The sequence below is a fragment of the Mixophyes fleayi genome, chromosome 5, assembly GCF_038048845.1.
Source record: "Mixophyes fleayi isolate aMixFle1 chromosome 5, aMixFle1.hap1, whole genome shotgun sequence".
Lineage (NCBI taxonomy): Eukaryota > Metazoa > Chordata > Amphibia > Anura > Limnodynastidae > Mixophyes > Mixophyes fleayi.
Genome location: NC_134406.1, coordinates 123,573,915 through 123,601,511, shown reverse-complemented (window position 1 = coordinate 123,601,511; position 27,597 = coordinate 123,573,915). Strand labels below are relative to the sequence as shown.

Below are 27,597 nucleotides of genomic sequence, written 5' to 3'. Positions count from 1 at the left end.
GCTCCTGCAACTTGCTGCACTTCCTTGCATTCGTGACTACCCTGCTTGTGTACCGACCCAGCAAACGTATGAGTACTCAGCTATTGTGCTTCAGATAATACCACCAGTATCAATACAGCTTTTTCATTTGATGTATATTTTCAGACCTGTGTAATGTGTAAATTTGAAAGTAATGTGTGAAATGTATATTGTTGCATCATAAACTAAGCAGTTTAAGTTTATTAAGTTGCATAAGGATTATAAGGTTTAAGTTACTATTTCTTAGGAATTTTAAAATGGCTGCCATGCAAAAAGCCACATGGATCGGCCATTTTAAGCATTGTGGAGATGCAATAATATTGTATAATAGATGAAAAACTTTTCCTTTTGTTGGCATGGTTAAGATATATTGTAAAGTATTTTCTAGAAATAAGAGGTAGAGTTGTGACATCATGGACAAATTCTAAATGGTGGTTAATTATGAGAATTTTTAATAGATTAAGAAACAAAGTAATTTAAAACGGTTCTAAAGTTGTATTTTTAATCAAGTTTCAAAGAATCCAGATAATCATGAGACAATTGCCAGTAGATTCATACCAATAGGTTATTTCTATAGCCTCATAGTTAGCAGGCTTACAAAAGAACTTTGCAGAGAAAACCTGTGATTGAAATTTGAAAAAAATTTTAATAATAATAATAAAAAAAAATAAAAATAGAAAAATTAGTTTTTATGTATCTTTAAAGATAATTATATGTTGTCTTTGGATGTTACCTCAGCTAGTGTGTTTATTTCAGTTGCAATGTAAAATGTGAACATGTGGCAGATCTGGAATCAGCATATCTTTGTCTTAAATCCAGTTTGTCTTCACATAGAGGTGAGCTGATTGGTATGTAAAAAAAAGTGTATTGTTCACTCAAAAAAACTAGTTTTCCTGGTCAATTGTCCAGAGGTAAATATCAGTGAAATCATGTTTAATCTTAAATTAAAAAGCTTTTACTAACACACCTGATAGAAACATTTTCCAAGTATTTAAATTGTTTTACTTAAGACTTATATTAAAGATTTTAGTCTACTGTCTATTTCAATGTTCATTAAGTGGGAAAATTATCTCCCACAGAAAAGTATTTAACATATGTTTGTGGATACTACAACAGGATGTGCAAGTAGATTAAGTTTCAAGGTATCTTTTTGTTTGCTAATTTAATTAACGTTAGTCTATTCATTCTTTGTTCCCAAGAAAGCCAAACAGGGTGGGATCCAATATAATTGTTCTTCATAAAAAGGAGTTGTTTACTGTACAAATAGATTATTCAAAAGGGGCAAACCATTCCCAACCACTCCCAGCCAATGCATCTGTTTTTTCTTGAATGTTTATGGAATAAACAGAGGACCTGAAAACTGTATGTGTTTAACAATTGTTTAGAAATACTGTTGTATAACTAAAAACATATTCTTTTGTTGTTTAAGAGGCCAAGGATTCCAGCTACGAATTAGATTATTAAATAAACTTTAATTAGTTAAAATATATATGACCATAGATTTGTGCTGTAAATTATATAACTTATTTTTAAAAGAATACTAGGGACTATGAATATATATGCATCTGTAAAGATACTAAAATATTAATAAACAATTACATAAAGTTTTTGGTAGATTTCCCAAGAGATGAACAAATAGTCACATCACAGTATGCATGTGTAAAATGGTAGATAGAGAATTACAGTGAGAAAATATATATTTGTTTCAAGCATATTGTTCAAATTGGCAGATCTGTTGCTGACTATAGCATTGTGCTGGGGGAAAAAATGTTGTGTGTACGTTCCTTGCAGGATAACCCCACCCTTTCAAGCACCTGTTATGGCCTATAAATTGATTTGAGCAGCTTCCACTTCTGTATTTGTCTGAGAGGCATGTTGGTGTCAGTAGCTGAGAGGGGGTACTGGCACTGAATTGCTGTTTGGAGGCTTCTGGGGTACCTTTTTGGTAAGTTGGCTCTCAATTTAAAAACACATATGTATGGCCCAAATATATGGGACTCTCATTGTTTAGAGTAGGACCATCCTATTAGCAAAAGTGCCTTGGCATGGCGGATGGCTTAAACATACATTTGCAAATGTGTGCAACAAAGACTTTTGCATTTTTATCTACAGTAGAAATGGCAGATCTGTTGCTGGCTATAGCAGTGTGCTGGGGGAAAAAATGTTGTGTGTATGTTCCTTGCAGGATAACCCCACCCTTTCAAGCACCTGTTATGGCCTATAAATTGATTTGAGCAGCTTCCACTTCTGTATATTGTTCAAATTGTTATAATAAACTGATTATATTTTATCAATTATAAACTCCAAACAGAAACAAATACAGTACTCTAAAAGCTCTTCATATGATTATATATAAATACAGAATCTTAAATGGCAGAATACTGAGCAGCAAGCATACACACACATACTCAATACATTATATATACTTTTAATAAAAATATATTGCTAAAAAACCCCCCACAATATTAGTACATAAAAATCCAAACACATAAAATACACTCAAATCAAATACATATAATGAAGTATATAGTAATCTGCAAAAGATACCCACTCTAAATAAGAGACTCAAATATAACTTAGGAGACCCACATCTGAGGAGCCTGAAACCAGCACCAATAGAAGGGAATCTCCATAAAAAGTTGTATCGGTAATTCACACTCTCAGTAAAGGCTTTTAATGATCTCTCAGTCCACGTATAAGCTCTATGTTTTTGCAATGAATATAAAACTAATCGCCTGTCTCGGCAGGTTATAATACAGTTAATCAATCCTGGTGATATTAGGCCTCTCAATTCAGCCATTGAAATAAATCCTCTTACCCAATACTTGGGAAATGTATTCGGATGAGACAAAATCACCAAATCAAACCGGTATGAAGCACATGAAGAAGATACTTAGTCTCTGTACTTTTTCAGTCCCGCAATACAAATGAAACGATCTTACCCAGCTTCTGGGAGTTGCGATAGAGTGTGACTGATCACATGACTCAGCAGAGTAGAGACGTAGGAAGACTATTCGGGTGGCCACTCACAGCGTAATAAATCTTATTCCAATCTCCAGAGTCCACTTTAAGCAAGTTGCATTTTCCAAGCGCTTACATAAAAGCATGTAGAGACGTCTATAACAAGAGGTGTATCCAAAAAACAGAACTGCCACTACTGACGCGTTTCGTTCAGGCATGAAATGTTTCAAAGCATAGCAGGCATCACTAAAGCTCTTTCTTAAATACTATGAGCATCAGATGTTTCTTTCATTCTTGATTAATTTGCTTTTAACCCTATCATGGTGTGCATAAATTGAATCACACAAGAATATCTATATAGATACGTGAATACCCATCCAATCAATTAAAATCAAATAACAAATACCAATTCAAATAGTATGGTTAAAGTACAATAACCATCTAACATAATTTTGAACAAATAATAGTAATTCATACAAAAGAATAATTCAATAACACTTAAAGAAACTAACAGTTGTATGTCGCTTGCAGTTTTTAACAAAAGTCTTAGTTAGCCAATTGCTATATCCCTCTCTTAATTATAAAGAACAGGAGGGGGGAGAAATAAATTATTTTTTATCAATATATTTTTATTAAAATAAAAATTTATTTATATACATTTTTATCTGGGAAAACAGACATCTAATGACATTTGAACTGTAACAATGAAGTGACTGTCACATATTTGGTTAGCATAAGTCAAACAACTGAAAGCACAAAAAGGAGTTTGAAGTTCCTCTCATCAGACTTGTGAAACACTGACTGTTACAAGTAGAAATTTATTGTGTTCTGGTTGTGTAATAAAGCAATGGAAAGGATATTACCAGGTGCTTAAGACTGCTACCACATTACTGAAGGTTGTGGAAAGAGACACTTGGATCCACTCTACCATTTGTAATAGAAACACCAAGCCATCAAAAGAACAAGCAGAAGAGGGAAATATACTTCCACATATTGAGAATGTGTTCCAGGAAGTGAAAGATTGATTTGTGCAAGAAATGCAAATCAGCAAAGAAGAATGAGCCGTACATGGTGGCCACCATATGTTGGTTTTTCTCCTCATTAACTACAGAAGGGGGGGGGGGTTATAAAGTGGTGCTGAAAATCCTATTAAGGTGTTAAAAAAGGTTACAAGTGAAGTACAGTACATTTCTTTGTTCAATCCACAAATTTAGAATAAATTCATCAGTTTAGAGATCAGATTTCAGATAATATATTGTTCATTTCTCACTAATTGAACAGATGAGCAAAACAAGAAATTGATTGAAGAAAAAATAAATGTTTGCATTGGGTAGACTTTTATTAGTGGTTCTACCTGATCTGTTAGTGATATATGTATAGATACATGTTATAACATTTTTAATAAGTAGTAAAATAAAGATAAAGGAAGTTGAAAGAATAATCAATGGTAAAATACATACTAGTAAAAACATCTTGTACAGGGATTGGGTCGTGCCAAGGTTAGGACAAATTGGGTTAAGGACCGGGCTGGAAAATTTTAGCCTGGGGGGCAAGACTCCACTCAGCAGCCTATTAGGAACATTTTAAAGGGAAAAAATGCAGGTGGCCCAGTGACCCAGCCCAGGGTAGCCCACTATGGGACTGTTTAGGTTAAAAGCGCTTGTGGCTTCAAATCTACCTAACACTGCTGACAAATTTCACACCACCAATAGTTCCTGCATTTGGGAAGTTGGTGATTACAGGCACTATGCTAATTTCTGCCTGCAGGCAGTTGGCAATTGCAGGTACAGCACTAGTTTCTGACTCGGGGCAGTTGGTAATTATAGGTACTGTGCTATCTTCTGCTTCCAGACAGTTATTAATATCAGTTACAGCACTAGCTTGGGACAGTTGGTGGTTACAACCACTGTGCTATTAACTCCAGCCCTTCAGATTATTAACTGTGCTCTGTCCCCAAACCCTTGTTTTACCACACTACTATAGCTTTCAATAAAAGCAACAAGAGATTCAAATTCTGTTGAACAAATTAATAGAGATAATACATCTCTAATTGAGCTCATGGCTAAAAGTTTATATTATAAAAAAATTATAGATTACTATAAAAAACAACAATGTGAAAAAACAAGTAGAATGTTATCCCTGCCAACCCAAGTGCAGACCTATATGGTCTTTTCACAAATCCCTCGCTAATTCCATCTATGTTGTCATTACACAATAAATTTTGGAAGACATTGGTATTCATTAGGAGTTTATTTTTCCTCTAAAATAATCTTTATCTACATCACTCATATGGCACTCATCACTTGATATTTCAGGGCACTTTATTTATCCACAGCTTACACTTTTACAGTGCTGCCCCCCCAACGACTGTTTACAAAACACGGTGCTGAGGTTTGTCAAAGTATACAGGGATATTGAGCGGTGTCCTCCTCTTCCTTAAAAAATTAATAAACATCACCAGAAATTCTCTAAAAGACTATTAGCCCATATTTTTTAAAGCTGAAATAAATTTTGGGCTAAACACCCATTTATTGAATTGCTCTGTAGTTGGTAGTGATATTTATTATTTAAAGGCTGTGTTCCCTCATATGCCTTTAACTCTATGGGGGATTTCTATAAAATTTTCATGAAGCAAAAGGTAGAGATCAATTGTCCTTAAGTCTTAAGTCTATAAAAGAAAAACTAGTGTATCATCAAAAGTTGTTTGCTTGTTTTTTAGAAAAAAGTTGATTTACCTGAATTTGTAGGAAATTTTGCCTGCACTTTCTGGTTCTTCTAGTTTTAAAGAATTCCCCCTTATCATCAAGATAGAGGCAATGATAAAAAAAACACTAAAAAAACATGAAAGGAAAAAAAAAGAATGGATTTCCTTTTATTTAACCATAAAGGAACTATATTTTAGAAATCATTTTTGCCTCACTTTTCAATGTATCTGTATGTCTATTACCACCCTTTCTGGGGTTATGAAAATTGTTCTAAACCTGCAAAAGATTATACATTAGGTTTATCCACATGTGCCTCTCGAAAGTTTCTTATTAGTATGGGGATGCATACATTAGAAACTATATTTAAATTTTTACGTTTCAAGAGTTCTATTTTCTACCATTATGCATGTAGCACAATAATGTACAGTATGTTAAGTTGTGGTAACAATACTTGATCTTCTACACATAAGATACATATATTACATGCTCCGCATTTTAAACTGCCAAGTATTTCATGTTCAACAGACGTATTTCTGTTACTTACCTAATCCTGCAGCATCATCGCTGTACTGCTGTCCTGGTATAGGCATGGGGCGTACGTCTCTCTCTCACTATCGTCTCACACTTTTATTCCCTTCATGAAGTTATGGGCAGGTCACTTCTGATATCATCAGCGTGCCAAAATTGAAACCAGGCGCTTGTATTTAAAAAGCACTTTGCACTTTTGCAGCGCTAGTGTATAAAGCTCCGTCCTTGCTCCAGCATTCTGTTTTTTTCTTGTGCTGTTCTATGTTACTGACCTCAGCAGGTTTGTCCACTCCTCTTATATTTCATTAAGCCTCACAGTCTCCTTTACCATCCAGCCTGCAAGTACCAATCTGTCACACCAAGAGGCAGATCAGAGGGCTGCCACCTGCAAACTCCCTGAAGCTAAGCCCAAACTTCATTTCAGGGTTCCTGGTGAATACCAGGAGAACTGTTAAATGCTGCTCCTCTAATCTGCCATTGCTAATGTTGGTTGCCATTAAGAATCCACCACCTCCTGACCCAAATGTGTGACAGTTTTGTTGTTAAGGTACACAAATTCACTTCTGATTCAATTATCTTAGATACTTTTAGAATATGTGGAAAAAAAAAAAACTAAATATTTGCGTACAATGTTTCCCTTCAATAATTCAACAGTTTACATACTTAGGTTATTAAGAACTGCACTTCTAATTGGTTCAACAATTAGTGAAAATTGAAAGGACTTAACCTTTTTTTTATTAAGTTTGTTTTTCCTTTTTACTCCATACAATAATTGGCGATGATCCATATTAGACACCCTATTCTAGGCTTAATACTAAAGTCACGTCATATGAAATGAACTTCATTTCATATGTTTTCAGAGAAACTGCTTATATGGCATCACTATTATAGCAGGATGACTCAGATGGTAACTAAAGTAATGGGTTTTTGTGATCTAATAACTGTCACTCAATTCCAATCCCAAATACAAGAATGTAACCCTTTTTTTGTCTATGCAGTCGGTGCATCTAGTAGTAACATTGTTTTTAAATACTTCGTAAATTCATTAAAAGGATAATCATTCTCATACACATTTCAAATACAAGGAATAATTCCTTTGATGAAAAGATCTTCAACTGTCCACATTTCATCTTTATGCTGTATTTTGCTATAGAAACATGCTTTATTAATAGTAGCATGCTTGTATTCATGCTGCCAGTCACAATTTCTGTTGACTATCACACACAGTTGTATATGAAGCATATAATAAAAGGTTTACTATGAAAATTCACTATTGTTTGGAGATCATTAAAGGAAAAAAAAAACAGTTTTCAAAAAGATAAGCTTAGTATTTCCTTTGTTGAAGAAACAGCTTCATACAAACTTATTTTTTTTAGTTTACCAATGTGAGTTTTAGATTATCAAGGTTCATTATATAGGGAAACATAGGCAAAAATAGGGAAAATACACATAATAGTCTGCTCTTTTCAACTTTCACACAGTGTGAGAAAAGCTCATTTACCTAAATATTATCAGCCAAGTCTCCCAAGAATAATTATTTGTAGGTTATTTTACATTTAAATGAAGAATATTGCTGTAAATCCAAGTTGCTATTTCTATTTGTGATTTTCACTTCTTTTAGTATTTTTTTTCTATATTAAGAGAGAATCCATCTTATTTTAAGCTGCAATATTTGTTGATACCACTAGATGGCAATGTGCATGTTAATGAAAATTTTTCTGTACCATACTAACATTTATTAATTGGAAAAATAAATAAAAGAAAAATTCAGCACTGTCAATTACAGTGCAAAACAATATTTACTTTATAACAAGAGAATAAGTATACTCACTAACAATAAGTATTTAGAAGTATTTACACTGTAGAGAATTGACAGCGCTGAATTTTTCTTTTCTTTTTCCAATATCTGAAATCATTTCTGTGATTTCAGAAGAAAAGTTTTGCTGCAGTCTTTTGGGCGCTGTATCCATATATTATATAACGTATTCATGTTTAAAGATATGTAAGTAAAGTTATTAGATCATAGTTGCAAACTGTTAAAAAATAATTCAGGGATATTCCTCAAGTAAAACCTAAGCATGCTGTTGGAGGGTGTGTGTCCTGTTGTGCATAAGGGGTATGAATAAATATCTCGGGATTCTCCCAGACATTTCGGGAAAGTCAACAAGTATGTATTAGACATGGGGCTACAACAAAATTGCACCACCTATAGATTCCAACAAAGTGTCAGTGTTGAGTTTGGTGAGCAATCCGAGGAGGAGGAAGCTGAGGAGGAGTGTGGAGGCAGCCTGAAAAGACCGCCAACACCAATCAGTTGAAGGGAGGATATAAATAAGAGCTGGCCCAGAGAGAAGGAGGAACAGCCATCTTGGGAATGAGTGGAGCAAGTGCAGAAGAGGCTGACTGTTGCTGAGGAGTCTGAGCAGACAGGCTAGTCTGAGTCCAGCCAGTGAGGAGGGGTGGAGACTTAGTGATCCAGAAGACATCCAGATTTGCTGAGAGTGTCCAGCTTGAGGGAAAAATTTTACAAGGGACCTGTGCAAATGAAATTCCAGGTGAACCCAGTAAAGAGATACTGTTATTAGCTTACAAAAACACCTGTCCAGAGAGGGAGTCTCCTGTTCTGGGTGGACTGTGGGTGAGCAGATAAGGTCATGTCTAAAAAAGAGATGGGTTTTCAAAGAGCATCTAAAGATTTGAAGACTGTGATTATTATTATAAATTTATATAGCACCTGCATATTCCATAGCACTTTATAATTTGGAACAATAGGCACCAGACACATTTGAATGTGGACGCTGGAAAAACAAAGCAATATATACAGGCTTTGTAGATACATGTTCATATAGACTGACACCAAAGAAGCAAGGTTGACACTTGTGGTTAACCATGCAGTACTGGACCAAGGATTACAGGTATTTACAACTGAGGGATGGTCATCAGTCCGAAGTAATCTAACAGGCTAACAGGCTGATTTGTGTTCAAATCAGATATAGGCTCCTTTCCTTGATGGGGTTAATGCATACTTGCCAACTTTGGCAGCGTGATCTCCGGGAGGGGAGATCTTGCGGCTGCGTCCTGGGGACATTGCCACGCAAATGGCATCTGTAGGCCCCGCCTATTTGCTAAACTACCTATTTCAGTTTGTTACAGCAGGGGCTGAAGCCAGGATGCCACAGTTAGGCCGCCCCATCCACTTCAATAATAAAGCGGACAGGATGTGGGAGGTTGCATTTTTGGGACCCGGGAGTCCCAAAAATGGGACCAGAAAGCCTGCAATTAACTATGGGTTAATGGCAGGCTTTCTGGTTTACTCCCAGGGTGTAACATTGTGGGAGTTGCCTAGCATGCCTTGTTATAAATTTCTTTGTTGGGCTGCTGATCTCTTGATTTTTGCCTTGGATCAAGTTGAGATAAGTAGGACTCACATCTATAGAGTTGTCTGTTTCTGTCTGTCCTTACTATGCTTTGGTGTGGTTTTTAGTGAGGCTTTGTTTCTTTTCTCCTTCCTCCTGTGCTATAATTTTTTTTCTTCCCTCATTATTTTTCCCTTTTTCTTTTGGTTTAGGGTTTCCCAAGAAGGTTGGGTGGTCGCTGAATGTTTATCACAGCACAAGTCTGGGAAACTGGAGAGGTCTGGCACACCCCTTCTGTAGAGTGCAAAGTGCTATGCTTTCAACAACCCACGCTGTATCAGGGGACAGTGTGCAGCTTTTTACACTCCTGTCTGTGCTGCGGTGATGCCCATACTGCTAAGTCCTGCAACAAGCCCACTTCAGTAAGTAAGGTCCAATCCCAAACTGAATCCCCAATTTGGGATGCCCAAACCCCAGTTTGGAATGCCTGTGTTGGTGGCTTGATCTATACCCTGATAGGGACAAAGCTGAATTATTATGAGCAGGTTCTTGTTTTGGCTTCTGCTGTCCTGGGATTGTTCGGTTCTTGTCTGTGTGGAAGCTGATATTAGCAGCGCTTTTCCGGATGTGGTGGTGGCCAAGGTCCGTAAGTAGTTTTTTTTTTGGCCAGATTGCTGGCTCATTATTGGAGCCTCCATTTGTGGATATGGTCTTCCGTGTAGGGATGGTCCCTAAGAAGGCTTCCTGAAAGTTCTGTTTCATCCAGCACCTTTCTTTTCTGCCAGGGGAGTTAGTTAATGATGCCATCAATGATAGTTTGTGTGGGGCAGTATATCAGTTGTCTGATTCTGCATTGGAGGGTTTCCAGTTGGTCTATGTGTTTCATGTAGATAATGCCTCCCTATGGATTGCTTTGTTTCTTGCGTGTTTTCTAATCTTCTAGGGCCTGATTCATTAAGGATCTTAACTTCAGAAACTTGTTATTTCAGACTCCTGGACAAAACCATGTTACAATGCAAGGAGTGCAAATTAGTATTCTGTTTTGCACATAAGTTAAACACTGACTGTTTTTTCATATAGCACACAAATATCAACTTTAAATTTCAGTGTACAAATAAGCTATCAAGTATTTGTGTGCTACATGAAAAAACAGTCAGTGTTTAACTTATGTGCAAAACAGAATACTAATTTGCACTCCTTGCACTGTAACAGGGACTCTCATTGTTTAGAGTAGGACCATCCTATTAGCAAAAGCGCCTTGGCGTGGCAGGATGGCTTAAACATACATTTGCAAATGTGTGCAACAAAGACTTTTGCATTTTTATCTACAGTAGAAATGGCAGATCTGTTGCTGGCTATAGCAGTGTGCTGGGGAAAAAATGTTGTGTGTATGTTCCTTGCAGGATAACCCCACCCTTTCAGCACCTGTTATGGCCTATAAATTGATTTGAGCAACTTCCACTTTTGTATTTGTCTGAGAGGCATGTTGGTGTCAGTAGCTGAGGGGGAGTGCTGACATTGGATTGCTATTTGGAGGCTTCTGGGGTACCTCTTTGGTAAGTTAGCTCTCAATTTAAAAGCACATATGTATGGCCCAAATATAGGGACTCTCATTGTTTAGAGTAGGACCATCCTATTAGCAAAAGCGCCTTGGCGTGGCAGGATGGCTTAAACATACATTTGCAAATGTGTGCAACAAAGACTTTTGCATTTTTATCTACAGTAGAAATGGCAGATCTGTTGCTGGCTATAGCAGTGTGCTGGGGAAAAAATGTTGTGTGTATGTTCCTTGCAGGATAACCCCACCCTTTCAGCACCTGTTATGGCCTATAAATTGATTTGAGCAACTTCCACTTTTGTATTTGTCTGAGAGGCATGTTGGTGTCAGTAGCTGAGGGGGAGTGCTGACATTGGATTGCTATTTGGAGGCTTCTGGGGTACCTCTTTGGTAAGTTAGCTCTCAATTTAAAAACACATATGTATGGCCCAAATATAGGGACTCTCATTGTTTAGAGTAGGACCATCCTATTAGCAAAAGCGCCTTGGCATGGCAGGATGGCTTAAACATACATTTGCAAATGTGTGCAACAAAGACTTTTGCATTTTTATCTACAGTAGAAATGGCAGATCTGTTGCTGGCTATAGCAGTGTGCTGGGGAAAAAATGTTGTGTGTATGTTCCTTGCAGGATAACCCCACCCTTTCAGCACCTGTTATGGCCTATAAATTGATTTGAGCAACTTCCACTTTTGTATTTGTCTGAGAGGCATGTTGGTGTCAGTAGCTGAGGGGGAGTGCTGACATTGGATTGCTATTTGGAGGCTTCTGGGGTACCTCTTTGGTAAGTTAGCTCTCAATTTAAAAACACATATGTATGGCCCAAATATAGGGACTCTCATTGTTTAGAGTAGGACCATCCTATATGCAAAAGCGCCTTGGCGTGGCAGGATGGCTTAAACATACATTTGCAAATGTGTGCAACAAAGACTTTTGCATTTTTATCTACAGTAGAAATGGCAGATCTGTTGCTGGCTATAGCAGTGTGCTGGGGAAAAATGTTGTGTGTATGTTCCTTGCAGGATAACCCCACCCTTTCAGCACCTGTTATGGCCTATAAATTGATTTGAGCAACTTCCACTTTTGTATTTGTCTGAGAGGCATGTTGGTGTCAGTAGCTGAGGGGGAGTGCTGACATTGGATTGCTATTTGGAGGCTTCCGGGGTACCTCTTTGGTAAGTTAGCTCTCAATTTAAAAGCACATATGTATGGCCCAAATATAGGGACTCTCATTGTTTAGAGTAGGACCATCCTATTAGCAAAAGCGCCTTGGCGTGGCAGGATGGCTTAAACATACATTTGCAAATGTGTGCAACAAAGACTTTTGCATTTTTATCTACAGTAGAAATGGCAGATCTGTTGCTGGCTATAGCAGTGTGCTGGGGAAAAAATGTTGTGTGTATGTTCCTTGCAGGATAACCCCACCCTTTCAGCACCTGTTATGGCCTATAAATTGATTTGAGCAACTTCCACTTTTGTATTTGTCTGAGAGGCATGTTGGTGTCAGTAGCTGAGGGGGAGTGCTGACATTGGATTGCTATTTGGAGGCTTCTGGGGTACCTCTTTGGTAAGTTAGCTCTCAATTTAAAAACACATATGTATGGCCCAAATATAGGGACTCTCATTGTTTAGAGTAGGACCATCCTATTAGCAAAAGCGCCTTGGCGTGGCAGGATGGCTTAAACATACATTTGCAAATGTGTGCAACAAAGACTTTTGCATTTTTATCTACAGTAGAAATGGCAGATCTGTTGCTGGCTATAGCAGTGTGCTGGGGAAAAAATGTTGTGTGTATGTTCCTTGCAGGATAACCCCACCCTTTCAGCACCTGTTATGGCCTATAAATTGATTTGAGCAACTTCCACTTTTGTATTTGTCTGAGAGGCATGTTGGTGTCAGTAGCTGAGGGGGAGTGCTGACATTGGATTGCTATTTGGAGGCTTCTGGGGTACCTCTTTGGTAAATTAGCTCTCAATTTAAAAACACATATGTATGGCCCAAATATAGGGACTCTCATTGTTTAGAGTAGGACCATCCTATTAGCAAAAGCGCCTTGGCATGGCAGGATGGCTTAAACATACATTTGCAAATGTGTGCAACAAAGACTTTTGCATTTTTATCTACAGTAGAAATGGCAGATCTGTTGCTGGCTATAGCAGTGTGCTGGGGAAAAAATGTTGTGTGTATGTTCCTTGCAGGATAACCCCACCCTTTCAGCACCTGTTATGGCCTATAAATTGATTTGAGCAACTTCCACTTTTGTATTTGTCTGAGAGGCATGTTGATGTCAGTAGCTGAGGGGGAGTGCTGACATTGGATTGCTATTTGGAGGCTTCTGGGGTACCTCTTTGGTAAGTTAGCTCTCAATTTAAAAGCACATATGTATGGCCCAAATATAGGGACTCTCATTGTTTAGAGTAGGACCATCCTATTAGCAAAAGCGCCTTGGCGTGGCAGGATGGCTTAAACATACATTTGCAAATGTGTGCAACAAAGACTTTTGCATTTTTATCTACAGTAGAAATGGCAGATCTGTTGCTGGCTATAGCAGTGTGCTGGGGAAAAAATGTTGTGTGTATGTTCCTTGCAGGATAACCCCACCCTTTCAGCACCTGTTATGGCCTATAAATTGATTTGAGCAACTTCCACTTTTGTATTTGTCTGAGAGGCATGTTGGTGTCAGTAGCTGAGGGGGAGTGCTGACATTGGATTGCTATTTGGAGGCTTCTGGGGTACCTCTTTGGTAAGTTAGCTCTCAATTTAAAAACACATATGTATGGCCCAAATATAGGGACTCTCATTGTTTAGAGTAGGACCATCCTATTAGCAAAAGCGCCTTGGCGTGGCAGGATGGCTTAAACATACATTTGCAAATGTGTGCAACAAAGACTTTTGCATTTTTATCTACAGTAGAAATGGCAGATCTGTTGCTGGCTATAGCAGTGTGCTGGGGAAAAAATGTTGTGTGTATGTTCCTTGCAGGATAACCCCACCCTTTCAGCACCTGTTATGGCCTATAAATTGATTTGAGCAACTTCCACTTTTGTATTTGTCTGAGAGGCATGTTGGTGTCAGTAGCTGAGGGGGAGTGCTGACATTGGATTGCTATTTGGAGGCTTCTGGGGTACCTCTTTGGTAAATTAGCTCTCAATTTAAAAACACATATGTATGGCCCAAATATAGGGACTCTCATTGTTTAGAGTAGGACCATCCTATTAGCAAAAGCGCCTTGGCATGGCAGGATGGCTTAAACATACATTTGCAAATGTGTGCAACAAAGACTTTTGCATTTTTATCTACAGTAGAAATGGCAGATCTGTTGCTGGCTATAGCAGTGTGCTGGGGAAAAAATGTTGTGTGTATGTTCCTTGCAGGATAACCCCACCCTTTCAGCACCTGTTATGGCCTATAAATTGATTTGAGCAACTTCCACTTTTGTATTTGTCTGAGAGGCATGTTGATGTCAGTAGCTGAGGGGGAGTGCTGACATTGGATTGCTATTTGGAGGCTTCTGGGGTACCTCTTTGGTAAGTTAGCTCTCAATTTAAAAGCACATATGTATGGCCCAAATATAGGGACTCTCATTGTTTAGAGTAGGACCATCCTATTAGCAAAAGCGCCTTGGCGTGGCAGGATGGCTTAAACATACATTTGCAAATGTGTGCAACAAAGACTTTTGCATTTTTATCTACAGTAGAAATGGCAGATCTGTTGCTGGCTATAGCAGTGTGCTGGGGAAAAAATGTTGTGTGTATGTTCCTTGCAGGATAACCCCACCCTTTCAGCACCTGTTATGGCCTATAAATTGATTTGAGCAACTTCCACTTTTGTATTTGTCTGAGAGGCATGTTGGTGTCAGTAGCTGAGGGGGAGTGCTGACATTGGATTGCTATTTGGAGGCTTCTGGGGTACCTCTTTGGTAAGTTAGCTCTCAATTTAAAAACACATATGTATGGCCCAAATATAGGGACTCTCATTGTTTAGAGTAGGACCATCCTATTAGCAAAAGCGCCTTGGCGTGGCAGGATGGCTTAAACATACATTTGCAAATGTGTGCAACAAAGACTTTTGCATTTTTATCTACAGTAGAAATGGCAGATCTGTTGCTGGCTATAGCAGTGTGCTGGGGAAAAAATGTTGTGTGTATGTTCCTTGCAGGATAACCCCACCCTTTCAGCACCTGTTATGGCCTATAAATTGATTTGAGCAACTTCCACTTTTGTACATGAAAAAACAGTCAGTATTTAACTGATGTGCAAAACAGAATATTAATTTGAACCCCTTGCATTGTAACATGGTTTTGTCCAGGAGGCTGAAATAAGAAGTTTCTGAAGTTAAGATCCTTAATGAATCAGGCCCCTAGTTCTTTTCTTCAATGGTTTTTTAAAGCGGTTAGGGATCAACAGGGTATAGTAGTCCATTACCTGGATAATTTTCTTATGATCGGGGAATACGATGTCTGCTTCTTGCACGGATGACATTTCCCGTGATTGTGCGCTGTTATTTCCTGGGCTACTGAGGTTGTACCAAGTCTCTTTGCCATATTTCTGCAGAAATATGTGAGGACTTTGGGGTGTGGGAGTGTTTTCTGTAGGAGTTTAATGGGGTCTGCTTGAGGCCCAAGCCCCGTCTGTTCAGTAGTGAGTTGCAGCTTTTCATTGACACCCTGAGGGCGGTGGGTTGGGCACATATTTCGACTGCAATTTGTGTGCAGCGCCTTGGCCAGGGGAGTAGACTGCTGTGAGTTGGACATCTAACCTGGTCCTACTCGAATTAGTTCCTGTTGTTGTGGCACTGAAACTTTGGAATTCCCAGTTCCAAGGGAAACAGATTGTGTGTTCGTGTGATAATTTGGCTGTGATACAGGCTATTAACAAGTAGAGTACCTCTTTTCTGCCATTTATTAACTTCTTGAGGTAGTTAACTTTACATTGCCTGCAATTTGATGTCTGTTTTCGAGCTTGGCTTGTCCCAGGGGTTGACCCATGGCAGCTGGAATAGATTTAGGGCCTTGGCACTGAATGCATCCCTCATTGGCATGCCTTGTTCTGTTTATGTCTGGCAGATTGTCAAGCTGGCATAGAAGGCCTTGCAGAACTGTCTCTCGCTCCCCACACATTGAAGAGGTAAAGAGCTTCCTGGAGGCTCTCCTTTATTTAGGCTAAATATTGTGGCAGTTGGTGGAAGGTCGTGATGGCTGCTTCCTTGGACACAAACCTGCAAAAAAGGTTAAATCTGCCAAGAGTTTTGTCATCACTGGGGCTTTGAAATGGTAGTCGTGCATGCTTCCTGTCCAGCCAGATCAGAGAAGACCTATTAGTCCTGGGGGAATATTTACTAAACTGCGGGTTTGAAAACATGGAGATGCTGCCTATAGCAACCAATCAGATTCTAGTTAGCATTTATTTAGTATATTCTACAAAATGACCGTTCTAATCTGATTGGTTGCTACAGGCAACATCTACACCTTTTCAAGCCTGCAGTGTAGTAAATATATCCATGGAGTCCATGCTGGGGGCTGTTAAAGATGCTACTAATGATGGATTTTAGAATTTGCTGTTTCGCACTACATTTATTATGTTATTTATTTGGTACTTTTAGGGTTAGCAAACTTATTGCCTCCTCCAAGTTGGCCACATCCTCGAATTCTTGGCACACACATGGTTATTTTGACTCTTCTTTTATCTTTAAGGTCCAGTGATCTAAGATGTACCTGTTAGGCAAGGGGCGGTGGGTTGCCCTATCTCATCAAGGGAACTCTTTCTGGCTTTTGGTGACAGGGTTTCGGTCGTGTGTTGCATTTGGATGCAAGGACGCAAAAGGATTTTCCCTCATTTTTCCTCAGATGTGGGAGCATGATTGGCTATTGGCTCTTGAGGTTTCTTATGATTGTGACCTCCTTTTGTGTTACCCGTTCTTCTCACTCTGGCTGTTTTTCCTTCTTCCTGATTCTCTACTCGCTCTTTTTCTTATGCCCTTTTGTTCTTCTCTCTGGCAATTTGAGTGGATTGTTCCTGTTTGTGTTCCATGCCACTTTTTGCTTTTGACTTTGCTGTCAGCTCTAATTATCAGGTTCTGACATTTGCGCTCTTTCTCCTGCATTACAGGTCCTCAGAGTCCACTGGAAATCTGGGCGATTGGACATTTCTCTGTGTATTGGCCTGCTTTTCACTGGTTGGCAGAGGACACTTTGGTTTCCAGATGTCCTCATCTTGTTATCTTCTGGTCTGTTATTATACCTAGGAACGTTTGGAGGAATTTTTCTGATGGTAGAGTGGTAGAGAAAAGTGAATTAAATTGTGTTTCGGTTTGTGTGGTCCATCCATGGTATACGGATTGAGCACTCGCAGATTTCACTTTACACATCTTTATAGGCCCAATGGTGTGCACTTGACGGAGGAGAGTCTAGACATTTTTTAGTGCATTTATGAGGGTTTGATGAGGCTCTGTTAGGTCAGTATGGTGGTAGGCCTTATGGCTCCTGATGTGGCTGGAAAGCATTAACAGCCAAAGGTCAATACCTGATGGATGCACGGTGGTTATTAGCTGAAGAGTCCACATCCCTTTAATGTGTCAAAGCTTTGGTTTTGGTTACTTGACTTGTGGTTTTTGGATACCCAGTTGTTGTAAGGGTGTGTCCTTGGGAAGAAAATTTCCACCTGGTTGATTTATATCAAGCGGATGAGTGACCCTCATTGTGATATGGTGGAAATTGGTTCTAACTAAACTGCATAAGCTTTCTCCTACATGATATTTTTTCATGTTAATAAACTTTACCTCTAATTTTGCCATACTCTGGTTCCTGTGTCCATTATTTAAGGATAAGGATTTAGTTATGGTTTCTGGGAGTCATGTCATGGATGAATATCAACCGTTAAGCATTTTATTTAATTTCCCAGGGTTTAAGTGGCAGCAGAAAAATCTAACAATCTGGCAACTGTGAAATTAGCCAGCTAATAAAGGGTGTGTGGGGGGGTTGGGGGGGGGGGGTTAGTGTGACTGGATCACATATAAATAACTTATGGTATAAATTTATTTAAAGGAAATAGCAGAGGGCGCTTATTTCTATAATTGCACATGCACTTATTTCTGATATTGTGTATTATTTTGGGAAGGGAAATCTTTAATTTCTGAGACGAGGGAAAGAAAGTTGTTTCTTGTTTAACCTTACCAGAGGAAATGCATTATTCCTGGAAGTATATATCTGATACAATAAGCCTTTGTGGATGGAAGTCTTTGTGTGTAATGTGATGTGGGGAAATGACTTGTTTGGGGTTTGTACCTTTCTTTTGAAATGTGTATTCTGCAACTGTTGGAAGAAAGGACTCATGCTAAATTCATGTTAGTTATAACTTTTGACTTGCTAGTAGACTTCCTGGCTGTGAAATAAGATGCAGGAAATCACAGCAAGGTTTTTAAGATATCACATATAAGCGTAAATATTGTTAACTTTGCAATGCATGTAAATCCATGTTTGTGTAAACACATGACATCCTGAGTCTAAAAATAGCTCAGACTTCAAAGGGGGCTGGCTTACCCTTTGAGGCTGTTTCCAAACTGTATAAAAAGCACTGGCTTGTATTGAAAAATTGTTCTTCTGATTTCATCTGACCTTAGCACTGGTAAATCCAATCAGTGTGACAACATTTGCTTCTAAGATCTGCTTGAAAATATCTTCCACGCTGAAAATCCTGTGACCTACAGATTAGAACCAAAATCGAATCCGTTCCCGGCTGTTTCTGAGATTTGGACCCAGCTTTTCTGGTACCACCGCTCTGCCTGCTACCCTGCAGCCCTGGTCAGTGTGATAGGCCAGGGGGGATCCATCCACAGCTACCCTGATCCATAGTATGAGGTCAGGAGTACCAGCCCAGGTACGCCAGTAACGGCATACACTCGCATCGTCAGTTACCCAGAAGAAAACGGATACTGGATGCCGGTAAGGAGTCCAGTGGTGGCAGCATTTGTAAGCCTCTCCTACTGCGGTAAGAGGGCGCATTTCGGATAACGAAAGGAAACGGTGGCAAAATAAGCCCAGCTGGTTCCCAGCAACAACAGACAGGATGGCATAGGCGGTCAATCCTATCACAGGGGACCATTCAATCCTGAAGTGATTAGTTTACACCAGTTTGATTAGCTATAAAAACTACTCAACCAGAAACGTGATGTCTGTGTAGCCAGCTTTGAACGAAAAGAGTTAAAAATATACTATATATGTTAGGATTGCAGTAGATAATTACATGATTATTGCCTTAAAATTATATTTCTACAGATTACTGATATAGTACACAATTGTTCTGGACTGGATGTGTATAAGAGCCAGTGAAAAAGATTATCTACCTGTGAACAAAATGAGGAATAAATAGAATTTACCTGAAAGTGCAAACCTCCAATGAAAACTTCAGTCCACACCTCCTCTTGAAAAGGTATTTTGCTATCGATGACCAAGTTGGCTCGGAAACTTTGAGTTAGCTGGTCAATATTTAATCTTTCAGTATGGTCTGTCTCCTCTCTATGATAAAGGGAATATACAACAGTGGTAAATGTCAAAGCACATGTGTTGCCATGTGATATATTCATAAAAATTAAAGGACTACCAATTTTAAAATTCATGTTGCACTACTTAAAATCTTATTAGCATTAAACCTATGCACATGGAGTATTAAGATGTGTCACACTCCGCCCTCCAGGTACCACTGACTGTCTCTTTAATTGCTGTTGCTAGTGTGACTATTGGTCATGGTCTGCAACTGTGATCATTACACCTGTATGCTGGTCAGTGTTACTATTGGCCAGTCTCCCTTTATTAGGCCCTTCCTTTCTTTCTTGCATTGCTGGATCTTCAAGTCATATCCGTTACTCTGATGTCTCTGTTTGCATGCCTGTTCCACTGCTCATGATAACGCTATGATCTACACCTGTTACCTTTTCCACAATCCGTGGTAAAGCTGCTGTGTTCATCGCTGCTGTGTGGTCATCGCTGCTGTTTGCTGGATTTTCTTAATCTCTGCATACCTATTCCACTGCTCGTGGTAAACCCTATGATCTACACCTGGTACCTGTTCCACAATCCGTGGTAAGCTGCTGCCTTCATTGCTGCTGTGTAGCCGTTGCTATGGTTTGCTGGACTCCTCCAACTTTCTGCATGCCTGTTCTATTGCTCGTGGTAAAATGTTATGAACTTCATCTGTTTCCTGTTTGACCTACATTGCTGACTTTGTTACCTGTTCCAGTATCAGTGGTAAAACTGCTAAATATTGCTGCCGTGTGTTCATCACTACTGGACGCTGGACTGTTTGATTTCTGCATACCTATCCCACGGCTTGCCGTAACACGATATTTCACATCTATTATCTACTTGGCCTGCATTGTTAATTATTGTTCTCAGCTACACAATTCGCATCAAGCTGTGTCTATCGTGGCCGAATATGGTTGGACTTTGTTGATTCTTATGCTGCAAGATTTCTACTATTGAAAAAACTGATTATTGCATATGCAGCTTGTGTTAATGAATGTTGCTAAAAGTCACTATTCCTGCATGCCTTTGTGATCCTCATTTGCAAAACACTCAAGTCTGCATTGGACGCTTGTATTAATATTTTATAATAAAACTGTAATCTTTACCATCTTTGATGTCCGAATTGGATCATTCCTTTGCCATGTAACTTGTTCTCAGCTGTCACAGTGGGAACTTTCCTGGAGGGCCGCGACCTGCAAGGTGGGAGCCGCATAAGCCCATATTCCCTTGCGGGAATCTCTGGTGAATACCTCCCAGTTTGTTAGACTCTGCGCCTCCAGGGAAGTTTTAATCAATACTCATTAAGACAGCAGGATCACACTCCATTATTCGTGAGCTAACCTGACAGGATGTAAGCAGTTAAAGGAATATGCAGTGAATTTTTCAGAGCCTAAGTGGCTGACAGACATGAGAAAACCAAAGTATTTGTTTGACCACCCAAACTGATATAAAAGAAAATGGATATGAATGTTGCTATAATCAAAAAGTGATATTTAATATTTCTATAATACACAAGTAATTTTAATATATATTTATTTTTTTGAAAATAATATCTGTGCAGAGTGCTGATATCATTGGTTATAATTGATGATTTCTGATGTCATCACTCCAGTGCTTCTTACAAAAACATCTGTGTTATAAAAATAATACACCCTCTCCTACAAATTATTAGATATTAGTCACTGTGGATTTCTGTGATCTTTATAAATGCAAGTAGCTTGCAGCCTCCTGCTTTTACAAGGCTACACAACTTGTCCATGTCTTCTATTATCCTATAGATCATCTATCAGATGTATTTGATATAACCTGTATTTGATATATCAGATGTATTTGATATAACCTGTATTTTCATTCAAGCATTTGTTTCGAGAGTGACTTCTTTCTTTGGGTTTAATTAAAGATATATATATATATATATATATATATATATATATACACATATTATATTTTGTGACCGTGTGAGGGGATCAGATACCAGCTGATGGATGTAAACAGCAGCAATGATGTCACAAAAGTTCAACTGATTTTAGTACAACTAGCCTCAGCCAGTTTTCTTAAGCGAAAAAAATAACTTACTAAAAGACCTTGCCATCCGACTCTAACTAAATATATGTCAACTCTGACTACCAAACTAAAGGAAAATATAAACAGTGCAGTATGGTTCAGTCACAGGCAAAGTAGCAAGGTTTCCTCTCACTGAGACTCACCAGCCTCAGTACCTAGGCAGATAGAGAGACTATGCTGAAAAGCAGCTTTTTACCATCACTGCTCAAGTGCACATCCTAATTAGCAGCAGGTTAGCAGGTCACCTGAAAGACCCGGCTACAGGCCTAGTGGATGGAACCAACCCTACTCTTTCCATACATAAAATCCAGGACCCTTTCTGCCTTTTCCACAAGCCTGCAGTCTTGCAGCAGCTGTTAACACATTCTCCTGGGGTTTTTAAAAGCAGTATGTTAGAAATTTATGCGAAGCATACCTGGCACAATACACTTCACCCTTTATTCTGTCACTACAAAAAAAATAAAAATATATAATATCATATCAGGATTACCGTCTTCTAGGGTAGACGGCTGCACTAAAGACAGATCAGCCAAGGATATCACACCAGTCAAATGTTTTGGTCTAACTAGGAGAACTAGATTTATTTTCCAGGCATAAAAATAAACAAACAGAAACAAAATTGTTGCCTGTCCAGCTTCACCTTGTCTGTGTCCTTCACAGGAGAGAGGGTGTTCCTGTGTGTTAAGTTACATACAAAATACAGAGCTTTCTGGTCACCCTTTGCAGTGTCTCTTGAGAGGCAACCAACCTCCTCGGCAGGTCTGAGAGAAAGTGGGGAAACTGAGTAGCAGCGTTTTATGAGCACCTTGCAGGTGCAACTCCTCAAACACCAGCAATCTCCATGGAGTTAAAAGCATATAAGATAGACAGCCTGGAACATACAGTATATACCTGACATTTGACACGTTCCCAGTGCTTCTGTAACAATATATCATACTTGCTAACTTTTCAATGTTGGACCAGGAGATCCAGGGGAGAGGTGGGCATGTGGGGGTGGAGCCCAGCAAATCATGTCATTTTGGCCTGCCCCAACGACACAATGACACAAACAAATCATTTTACATCTGAAGGGGGCAGGCCAAAATGATGCCATTCTCAGAGAATGCAGTCAGGGAGGCTCCAAATCCTGCCCACTTCACTAGGAAGAGAGTGGGCAAATATCTTAACATATTATATGTAAGCATGTCAGGACATGTGTACTATGACAACTAGTAAAGTTCTCTCCTTTTCTTGAACACCTACAACCATGGAAACCTGTTCATCGCTTATTGCAATAATAGTTGCAGTTTTTATGCATAGAATTCACAGTGTATTATGGGAATGCTGATAAAGAAAACAAAAGTATCTAAAAACGAATATGAGCTGTGGACCAGTGCATCACTGGGCTCCAGACCAAATCTGGGTACGGACCTGGTGACACTGTTCTCGCCTTCTGGGGTCTAAGATGGGAGCATGGTCATCAAGGCATTGTTAGCCGCCCCCCCCCCCCCCCTCACCTCTAGGCCCCGCAGCCGCTACTCCCAATATTGTTCAAGGCCAGCTTCACTATATTTGCATTGGAGTCATAACTGCCTTAAAAGAAAGTGTTGCATATCTTGTAATTATTTTTTTCATACAGTTGCAATTTTAACTTCCACATAGTATTCAATTTATAATGCTAAAACAGTGACAATGACTCTTTCATTTGCTTAATAGAAATAATTTGTTATTTGCTAAGTGTTGTTTAAATACAGTATATGGATATTATATTAAAAGGGTATTTTAAGGGAAAAATACAAATAGGATAATTTAAATATTGGGTATGAAACTAAATTTATAATATGTATGTAAATGGGATTTAGATTGTAAGCTCCAATGGGGCAGGGACTGATGTGATTGAGTTCACTGTGCAGCGCTGAGGAATTAGTGGCGCTATATAAATAAATAGATGATGATGATTATAATTGAAATGTATACCATTTTAAAAACGTACTTAATTTTGATTAAATGTAGGGTTTTATTCCTATACTCCTTCTCTTTATCATGTTGTTTAACATAATTAATCAAAATAGTGAGGACATTATCACTATGGGACCTATTTATCAATTTTTTGTCCTTAGCTCCTGTGAGAAAAGATATCAGTTTTCACAGGATAAAGGCTAATGCCTGAGAAATCACAAATTTCAACAGCGTTCACCTAGTTATCATGTAGATCTCTATGGGGAATGCTAAATGAGGCTACTTATGAAGCTGCATGGACGGAATGATTGCAAGCTCCTCATCTCCTTAGCTGGCACATCAGAGACAGCAGAGAAGGTGTACTAATCCGCAATGCGCAGACCTTTAGCAGTGCATGTGCACTATATAGATTCAGAACAAACAAGATATAATAACCTGCAATGCGCAGACTTTTAGCTGTGCATGCGCAGTGTATAAATTCATGATAGACCTGGAAGTGAATAAGTTTGGTATTGTGTCAAGCTAGCAGCTAAAGATATGACGGGGTAAATCGTCACCGGGACAGCTAATTTTTCAGGGGGGGGGGTGGGGGTTAAAAAGCTCAGAAATCTACTTTCTTATCACAGCACTAAAAAAATGATAGTTACGGTACAAATATTGTAAAAATTGTAAATACAACTGTAGCTCTGACATTAATATATCAGGTCCAGTTTAGAATTTTTAAGAAATCCTTGTTTTTTTGTTTTTGTTTTACAAGTGAGAATTCTGGGAGAACCTGGAGAAGTGACTTTAGTGACATTATTACCGAGGTACACCTGGATGTACTGCATTCACAGTAATCTAATAATACTTTTCTTGCCCATTGACAGCTGAGCTGCACACGTGAGGATATGTATGTCTAGCCACCATATACTAAATTTACTGTTATAAAGGATAAATAACTGCAAAATGTATTGTCATATGCTGCAGATTTAATATTAGTACACAGGTTGTGGCCTAAGGGTGTTCAGTCATGTTACACTGCAAGTACAATTAGAAATATTTACTTTATACCATCTTACCTTAAATATATTTGCTGACTTAGTTGTAAAATGCTTGCTGTGTTCACAAGAAGGTATTGGGCTTCATTGACTAAAGACAGTGAGGGTAAAGATGCATTTGCAAATCCTGAGAAGAAACAAACAATAAAACACTTATGAATTTGGCAAGCAAAATGCAATTAGAAAATAAGAATTCCTAATTGCTTTAGTACATTTATTTTGAAAAAGTTAGAAAATGTGTGATAGGAAAAAGAACCAGGGACCTTAATTAGATTTAGGAGAAAATCCTGCCAGAGAATGTACATTTAACACTCCTTCCCCCCTCCTCAGAGCAACATGATTTTAGCTAGAGGTGTGCACCGGCCACTTTTAGTGTTTTGTGTTTTGGGTTCTGATTAGCTTGAGGTTTTGGGTTCTGATTTGTTTTGCCAAAACACTCGATGAAAGGTTTTGGTTCTGATTTAGGGTTTTGGGTTCTGATTTATTTTTAAAAAAAGCATAAAAAGTGCTAAAATCCCGTTTTTTTTTTTTCTTTTTCACTCCTACGCTATTATTAACCTCAATAACATTCAATAAGAATCATTTGCACTAATTTCCAGTCTATTCTGAACACCTCACAGCTATCTGGACTGCGTAGTGGAGTGGCCCCGGTACCCAATTTGGTACCGGGGCCACAATACCTCCTCCAACTGGTCTGAATTCCACTGCATAGATGGCTGCTCCTACCTCCTCCAACTGGTCTGAATTCCACTGCACAGATGGCTGCTCCTACATCCTCTGCAGCATATAGAGGGTGTAGTTCGAGCGCGTCACTACCTCTTGTTTTCGACGATGACAGGTCATTTTCATTAATTTTTGATTTGGCAGCAACAGTCAACGTATTTTAATATCTGATACGCATCTATCTGGACTGCGTAGTGGAGTGGCCCCGGTACCCAATTTGGTACCGGGGCCACAATACCTCCTCCAACTGGTCTGAATTCCACTGCACAGATGGCGGACACCGGATGCACGTCTAACACCAACATAGCTGTTAAGGCCGCAGTTATTTTTGGGTACAGCAGCAACAGTGAACGTAGTTTGACTTTGAAATATCAGTACCTAGTATTTTTGGGTACAGCAGCAAGAGAGAACGTAGTTTGACTTTAAAATATCAGTACCTAGTATTTTTGAACTAATTTTTTTATATTTTTTTTCAATTATTTTTGTATAATTTTTGTATAATTTTTTTTAAATTATTTTTGTATAGGTTTTTTATAAAAAAAATAATTTCATTTTTTATAACTTTTGAATAATTTTGAAATAACAATGCCCTTAGTAGGACAAAGCACAGGACACAGCACCACTGGATTCAGCAGGACAGAGCACAGGACAAAAGCACCACTGGACTCAGCAGGACAGAGCACTGGACAAAGCACAAAGAACCACTAAACTGATCAGGAGCTCCCTAACTACAACCTCCCTCACGAGTGATCACAGCCAAAATGAAGATGGCGCCCGCAAGGTGAGTATTTATGACATCCGAGTCTCGCAAGACTTGGATGTCAGCCTTGGTTTGGCTCCATTTGGTGCCCAGAAGTTCTCGAACAGTGCTCGGATCCCGTCGGATCCGCACTGTTCGGGTGGGCTCGGATTTGCGGAATCCGAGCCCGCTCATCCTTAATTTTAGCAAGGTGCAAAACTGGACCTTCTAGCTGAATTTACTCTTAACTCTAAATGGAGCCACATTTTCTGTGTCCAACACATTGTCTAAATTACTGTGTTAATCATAAAATATCCTTATTATACTGTAGTCAAGTTTAAGAGAAGAGATCCTAGGATTCAGTGTAGAACCAAATAGTTGACTGGGTTGGTCACAACTTTAGAAAATAATTTGCTGACTATGTACAAGAAACTCTTTGAGACAATGCGCCTGATGCGGAGTTGATTGCAAAATGGGTGTCATTTAAAAAGGTGCAAGCAAAACTAGAGTATATTCATCCATATGCAGAGCCGTACATATCTTGAGATGCGTCCAGCTCCGTATCAGAAGCATATGTTTACGCCCAATGCAAAAATAGCATATTTAGATTTGTATGCTAACCTCAAAAGATGTGTCCAGTTCTGGATTAGAGGCATAGGTGCCATTTACACTTACTTACACTTAAATCAACCCAGAATGATATGCACATATAATGTTAACTACACCCATTAGCGAATGTACAGTTCACTGTATGCCCTCCTTATGAATAAAGACTGCTCTCAATTATTAAAGGACCCCTTGCCTCATATTCTACAGGAAGACACAAATGTTACATTAACACTGCATATGTATTGTGTACTGCCACATGTCATGGATCAATGTAGAAATACAGCTAAGGAGCCATGGATAGGTGAAAAAACAAACAATGTTTATTGCTGGAGAGTATGAACAGTTGATGACATAATAACTTGCAGAATTTACCAGATATACAGCAGTTGCAGGTAAATGGGAGGTGAGGAAATATTCCAGGCAGCATGCACAGGTAAATGCACAGATAAGTCCCAGGTTCACATAAGGAACAGGTCAGCAGTTAGTATGTTGAAATAGATCTCCAGCAGCATAAATCCAGGAGCACAAACAGGAGGAAGTGACCACAGAGAATAACCTCAGGATGTGACAACAGGATGGGACAGCAATAACCAGCCCTGAATGCTGGGAGAGACAGGTATATATGGAACACACCCAGGTGCATGAGATAATTACAGAGCAGGTTAACCGCAACAGGAGACAGAGGCTGGCACCTCGCAACAGGAGACAGAGGCTGGCACCTCGCAACAGGAGACAGAGGCTTTTGGTGCCTCAGGACAGGCGGCTGGAGCTGGCACCTCAGGACAGGCGGCTGGAGCTGGTGCCTCAGGACAGGCAGCTGGAGCTGGCGCCTCAGGACAGGC

At 39.1% G+C, this 27,597-nt stretch overlaps 1 protein-coding gene across 3 annotated transcripts in view; it reads right to left on the bottom strand.

Annotated features, from left to right (window-relative positions):
- The window catches only part of MOCOS (molybdenum cofactor sulfurase), a 720,810-nt gene that overhangs the window by 10,631 nt on the left and 682,582 nt on the right, over positions 1 to 27,597 (bottom strand). For 2 of the 3 annotated variants that reach the window (XM_075212790.1, XM_075212791.1), the window contains 2 exons: positions 24,706 to 24,811; positions 19,498 to 19,636 (listed from right to left, as the gene is read on the bottom strand). In XM_075212790.1, coding sequence (XP_075068891.1) covers positions 19,498 to 19,636; positions 24,706 to 24,811 — 245 coding nt within the window. Of the gene's footprint in view, positions 1 to 6,434; positions 6,563 to 19,497; positions 19,637 to 24,705; positions 24,812 to 27,597 lie in introns of those variants that run through there. The other variant, XM_075212792.1, reaches the window with a different exon arrangement.